Raw genomic sequence first — 6,773 nt, 5'->3', positions numbered from 1 at the left:
GTCCTGGTGCTCTGTGCGGCACGGCTGTAGCGCTGCCAGCCACAGTGCTCCAGGCAGCGTGGTAAGGGGGCGGGGGGGGGTTGGATAGAGGGCAGAGGAGTTCAGGGTGATGGTCAGGGGGGCAGAGGTGCGGATGGGGTTGGGCAGTCAGAGGGTGGAGAGCAGGGGGTTGAATGGGGGCAGGGGTCCCGGGGGGGCAGTCAGGAAGGAGAGAGGGAGTTGGATGGGGTGGTATGGGGCAGTCGGGCGGGGGTTCAGAGAAGGGGTGGTTGAAAGGAGCAGGGGTCCTGGGGGGGACAGTCAGCAATGAGAGGAGGGGTTGGATGGGGCAGCTGGGGGCAGTCAGGGGCAGGGGTTCCAGGGGTGGTCAAGGGACAGAGAACGTGGGGTGGTGATCGATGGGAGCAGGAGTCCTGAGGAAGGGCTGTTGGGGCAAGAAGCAGGAGGGGTCAGATCGGGGTTGGGGCTGGGCCATGCCTGGCTGTTTGGGGGGGCATGGCCTCCTTTACCCGGCTCTCCATACAATTTCCAAAACCTGATGCAGCCCTCAGGCCAAAAAGTTTGCCCGCCCCTGGGCTAGAACCTGCCTGTGAGAGAAGCTAGAGGGCACCTAAGAGTGATTCAGTTGTTCCACTGAGCTCACTATCCCACCTTGTCTCTGTTTTATTTTTAGCTCCACTCTGGCCAAGATGCACCATGCCCAGCCCCCAACCAGTCAGGTCGTAGGGCCATTGTTACCAGAAACTAACAAAGATTGTTAAAAGAAATCATTTTGCTACCACCATATAGACTGGATTCAAACTGGATCTGTCAATTTCGCATTTACACAATTAAATTTCAGAGGATTCAGATGGCAAACAGAAAAAGGAGCTTTTCTGAGTTTCATGTCCGTTGGCATAATTGGAGACCGCAGTTTCTATCTCTGACATCCATGTTTTCTGTAAGAGGAAAAATAATGCTTGATTAACCCTGAGCACCTAAAAAAGTTTTAATAACAAATACCTGAACTTTAGAGTCTTGAATCTATAAAAATACATTGTACAGTGTTTGATGGGGCACCTTCTCAAACCTTACTTCTAGAAGAGAAGGTTGATTTATGTCCATAAATTGTTCCATAAACCTGGGATCCAGATTTTCCAGACTGGCTCAGGGCATATTACGCTGCATAAGCTGTGCAAAGTAGCCTTAAACAACCAACATCTCTGTGGATAGGGAAACTCTCTGCCACCTCCTTCACCAGCCATCTCCTCACTCCCATCATCGGAGGAGGAACATGGGTAAGACATGGAGCTTCAAAATTCATGATTCTTCATTGGAATAAGGTCTGTTACAGACCTTATGCCAGAGTAGGCCCCCTGCTATCCCCATTTATTCCAAGGCCATTCACTCAAGTATTCACACAATGGCGAATCAGGGCCTGGGTTTTGTTTAGTAACACAAATAACTTTTCTATGATCCAAAAATAGGAACTTTTCACTATGGATTAGCCTATATGTGGAAAGAGTGGAGCATAGGTTACAATACCAAGCAGATAAAGGGCAGAACAAAACTGAACCACAATACAAGTTCAGTTCAACTACCCTGCAGTCTCTAGCTTTCCCATAGAAAACATGTTTGAGGAGCTGTGGTGTAATATTCCCGCTGGGCTGCTAACTGCGCTGTAGTGCAGAGATGACACTGGTCATATTTGTGGATGGTGTCGTCTTACCCACGGGCAACAGACAGCCTTCCTTGTTAATACTGTTACTCTGTCTATCCTACCACTTGTGTCAGTAAAATGTATGTCATTCAGGGGTGTGAAAAAAACACCCCGGAGAGACCGAAGTTACACCGACTAAAGCGCTGGTGTGGACAACGCTATGTCGATGGGAGATGCTCTCCTGCCAATATAGCTGCTGCCACTCGTTGGGGGTGATTTAATTATGCCTATGGGAGAGCTCTCTCCTGCTGGCATAAAGTAGCTACACTGGCGACCTTACAGCAACACAGCTGCAGTGGTACAGCTGTGCCACTGCAAGGCCTGTAGTGTAGACATGAGCTTAGATCAATCAGCTGTCAGAGCAGTTGGTCACGAGATACTGCTAGGGTGCTTATGACATCCGATGAGCATGGACAGACATAGTAAGATAGCACCAATTTTTTTGTTGGATCACAGAGGGTTGCTACAGGCAGCTGCTGCTCCTCTCAGAGAGCTCTTCTATGTGGTGTCCAAGAAGATTAGATCTCATCTTCCTTCCTACATGATATATGTCAGTCCTCTAGAAGAAGTAAACCCCTGTGGCCTTCAGTGCTACGAGTATACTGATGGCCTCCAGGTCTACATTCTCTTATCATCAAAAGCAGATCACTTCCTCGTGTTGCAAAGCCTTGTGAGAGAAACACCTAGGTGAAAATCACCTGGCTAAAACTCAATCTGGGCAGCACAGAAGTGTTGCTGGTTGGGAAGAGAGCAGTGCTCTGAAGATCCATAATGGAGAGCATTGGTGGTGCAGATGGTGTGAGTCTCAGGGACCTAATGGACTCCTCACTGCTCCAGGACACCAAATGAAAAGTAATACTCAGAAATGTCTCTTCCCACCTGAATGGCCAGGACGTGAATAGCTGAGCTCCTGTGTCCTATCAGATACAGATCTAACCATGACTGTCTATGTCATCATCTCCAGAGTTAGATAGTATAGCACAGTATTCAGGGAAGACATTAGTGGCAAAAAAACAAACCAAAACCCAGAGATAGCACAGTGGTTTGAGCATTGGCCTGTTAAACCCAGGGTTGTAAGTTCAATCCTTGAAGGGGGCGATTTGGGGCAAAATCAGTACTTGGTCCTCCTAGTGAAGGCAGGGGGCTGGACTCAATGACCTTTTGGGGTTCCTTCTATGAGATAGGTATATCTCCATATATTATTATTATTATTATTAATCTTCAATCCAACCAGTATTTGACATAAGCAATTAAAATGTGTGACTAGAAGCCAAACTGTGTTTTATTGCATACTACACCATGATTGATAGGTTCTATCATTTAAAAGCATTTTAATCTGTTTTAAGGATGTTTTCTCACTGGATGAATTAAATAAACCTGTTTTAAAAATAGAAAGATAGAAAAACAACTGCAGTCATGTGCAACTCTAAGGAACCCGCATGTAAGTCATGAACAATGTTTGAATACTGGATCTTTACTATTTCTAGCACAGACATCTCTCTAACTTTTGATCTAAGGGAGTAACAGTTATCTGTCTGTGGAGCAGCCAGAGTGGGGGAAGAGGGTGACAGACATACTTTGAAGTGGGTGATTGTGACAGGGGGCACTCACTTCTCATGAGCGCCTCCTGTCGGCTGTGAACCTGAACACTCTCTCTCTGCTCCCAGCACCCCCTGACAACTGTTAACCTTGTCAGGTGAGTCTTCAATGGCCCAGCCTTCTGGCCAGGTCACACACAATTAATACGTGAACAAACAAATAAACTCTTTCTGGGGTAAAAAAATAAGTCCAACAGGGCCTATAATTGAGCCCTTTTTGGTATCTGCAGCCCTGTCACTGGGCTCAGTTCTCAACCTTTCTGGGCTAGCTTTAGGCCCATCCCTGCCCTGGTATGGAGCAGTGCCCGCAGGGCTGTCTCCCTGGAGACTTTTTGCCTTATCAGTTCTCGACCCAGCTTTCCATCCAGGTTACTCCTTCAAGATCAGTCCACTTCCATGGGTAACAGAGTTCAACAAAGTGTTGATGCTTTACAGAGTCGTCAGCCATGTCCTTGAGCCCTTAAAATTCCAGCTTTGTGCTTGGGCTTCTACATGAAACTTGTCCCCTTTTTGGGCCTTTGGCCACTCTGCCCATGGGGGTGGGGGGGGACCCTGGCCCACCCACTACTCCAGGCCACAACCCAGGGACCCAACAAATAGCAACCACGTGCTGCTTCCTTTAACTCTGTTGCTGCTGCCGTTCCTTGAGCCATTTCCCACATAACCCCTTCCTCTTCACCCTTAGCTCAGGGCTGAAGTTCTCAACTCCCTTCCTTCCTCATGGAATGCCAATGCCACCAGAACCTGTCTTCTGATTCTCACTTGAGCACCAGCAAGGGACACCTTCCTTATACCCCTGGTCCTGCCAGAAACTGACCTGCTCAGCCTTGCAGCTCCTTTTAACTGTGCCTGCTTCACTCTGATTGGCCACTTCCCTGTAGTCTCTCTAGGCAGACCTGGAGGACCCACCTTCATTGCTCCTTTTCCACAAGTAGGGTGTGGCAGGGCCACAAAGTGTCCAACTGAGGGCCTGGTACACCACGTCACAGTGATACAGCTTTGTGCTACACAATAGCAAAATGTTGGGTTCAGGATTATTGGGCTCAATTCCTGGCTCTAGGAGGAAGAGTGTGATCTCATGGTATGGGTCAGAAAAGCCAACCAAATAGACTGGGCAGAGCCTTTCTGATGGGCTGTACAGCTGTGCGAATGAGACTTAGGTCTGCCATATTAGAGACTTGGATTCTACTCCTAGCTCTTCCAAAGTGACTTTGTGCAATTTTTCAATTAACTTATCTATCACGCTCTCATATGTCTGTTGAATGTTGTCTGACTGCGCTATGCAGCGGTACAGGGAGCCTGATTTAGCTGTAATATGGAACATCCCACAAAATCCAGTAAATCTAAGAGCTGTCCTCAACTGCTTCATGATGCAGTAGCCTTTTCTGAATAGGACAGGTCAATGAGACCATATCACTGGTGCTCCATGCAGTGTACTGGCTCTCTTTGAAGTGCCCCATCTACTTCAAGATCCTGATCTACAAAGTTGTCAGAGGATCACAGACAGTGTTTTTATTCTTAGACCCACAACACCAGCTGTAAACATGAAGGCCCCTTGGCTGAGCTAGTCGAAAATTGTGCTGATTGTGAAGTGCATAAATGAGGCCAGCTCATTTCATGTAGGCCCCCAAAATACTGTCCAATGCGATATACCTTTTTACAATAATGTGGAACTGAAAGACAATGTGTTGTTGCACCATTATTAACCTATAACGCAGATGCTGTTTCATATCAGGATTTTAGTGCTCAATCGTGTATTGCAGGACTTGGAGAAGATGGAAGTAAACTGGAACACTGCCAATGTTGGAGGGCTAAGTATTGTAGCAAGATTGTAACTCCTTTCAGAACGTATTTCGGATGTGAGCCAGTGACTTAGAAGTAGAAAGGGTATATTTATTGCCTTGCCCTGGGGCACTTTGTCTACCATGTTCTGTATTTTTAAGAATTAGTGTTATCTGAAAGTCTCATTTTGTTCTTCCAGGTGCTAATGAATGAAATACAACTTATAGACCCAATTTGTTATGTTCCATGAAATGCCTAGCCCACATTTAGATGCTGCAAATAAATAATAAAACGTAACAGTCTATTACTCAAAATTCAGGATGGTGTGCAGATGAAGGGGAATTTACATATTCTTGGAATCAAACTCACTTTCTTGGAGACAGATACGTTTTCATATCATACCCACTGGTATGAAATTACAATAGTTTTATGAATGTATATAATAGTATGTATGCAAAAATTATAATACACATTTTCAAAGTGTGGTGTGGGATAATTAAACTGACGATGTCGAAGTTTTATGGTCTTAACATTATTACATAAAAATTGTTTTAGTTTTTGGGGATGGCTCAGTTTCTTGATTCCTGTTATGCAGGAATTGAACTTTAATAAGTCAGAATTTGAAAAGCTAGTATGTGACCTGCTGGAGGTCCTCACTTAAAATCAGTACCTGGGTACTGTAATTACAAACTCTATAACAGTGGAAGATTTGTTTTAGGGAAGAGAGTACATCAGGTCATATTTCTGTCAGATATAGTTGCTTAAGTAAAATTCTCTTTAGGAGAGATCTTTCCTTCTATAAATGTAATTTTAAAAAGGTCTCATAAAATACAGGACTTACTTTGACAGTCTCTGTTTGTGCTTGTAGTAAGAAGACTCCGATACACTGTTGATATCTATTTTCATGTTGTATTACAAAAGCATTTCGCAGCCCAAGGACTATAAAACAAAACAAAGCAAATGAAAGAACACCCACAAGGTAAGCCATCTTATCAAAATCCCATCAGACTGATTCACTATATATCAATCATATCTTTGTTTCTCCTTGGAAAATCAACTTTTCTGATTGCTTATTAGGGAAACACATGCTGGCACTTTGAATTTTATGTTATGAAAAAAATAGCCTCAAATTATTTCAAAAAGTTGGTTCTGCAATTAGCTGCTTTTGAGTCTTGTTCGGGGGGAAATGGTCTAAAGAGATATGCTATGTGCTCTATTGAAAATACTGGGGGAGATTCTGTGCTGAGCCCAAGAGACAAAGCAAAGAACTTGCAGCCCAGGGGAAAGGGGTAGGTCCATGGTGGCTTTAAACCACCTGTGCACCATCCTGACAGTGGGATGCTCCTGTGGTTGGAGAGGCCCCAGGTGTAATTTAAACAGCCTGTGTGAGTTATGGCTGCCCTGTAGACTCCTTACTTAGACTTAGTCTCCTGTGCCTAGTGGCACATAAGGCAACCCATTTTCCCCACTGCTGTCTGTCCAGAGCAAGATTTTTGATTCCATCAGATGTTGCCATAATGGAGACAACTTCCTTTTTGATCATCCTGCAATAGGTCATTCTTTGTCCTGCATGGCTTCTCTTCCCTCCAGTGGAAGCCAACCTAAGATGCATCTTGTCCTTCTGCCATGGGGTAGCCTGATGACCTGGCTGAACCACCGTAACCATCCCTGTGTGATTATTCAGTCCCCAGTGT

At 45.2% G+C, this 6,773-nt stretch overlaps 1 protein-coding gene across 5 annotated transcripts in view; it reads right to left on the bottom strand.

The window, feature by feature from the left end:
* Positions 1 to 811: 811 nt before the first annotated feature.
* PLEKHG7 (pleckstrin homology and RhoGEF domain containing G7) overlaps positions 812 to 6,773 on the bottom strand; it is a 96,854-nt gene continuing 90,892 nt past the window's right edge. For all 5 annotated transcript variants that reach the window (XM_045002179.1, XM_045002184.1, XM_045002182.1 and 2 more), the window contains 2 exons: positions 5,921 to 6,018; positions 812 to 938 (listed from right to left, as the gene is read on the bottom strand). In XM_045002179.1, the coding sequence (XP_044858114.1) occupies positions 831 to 938; positions 5,921 to 6,018 (206 nt within the window). In that variant the 3' untranslated portion in view covers positions 812 to 830. The remainder of the gene's footprint in view (positions 939 to 5,920; positions 6,019 to 6,773) is intronic.

This window comes from Mauremys mutica, chromosome 1 (genome assembly GCF_020497125.1).
Source record: "Mauremys mutica isolate MM-2020 ecotype Southern chromosome 1, ASM2049712v1, whole genome shotgun sequence".
NCBI classification, from domain to species: domain Eukaryota; kingdom Metazoa; phylum Chordata; order Testudines; family Geoemydidae; genus Mauremys; species Mauremys mutica.
Note: the sequence above shows the minus strand (reverse complement) of the source record. Positions and strands in the feature narration are given on the sequence as shown.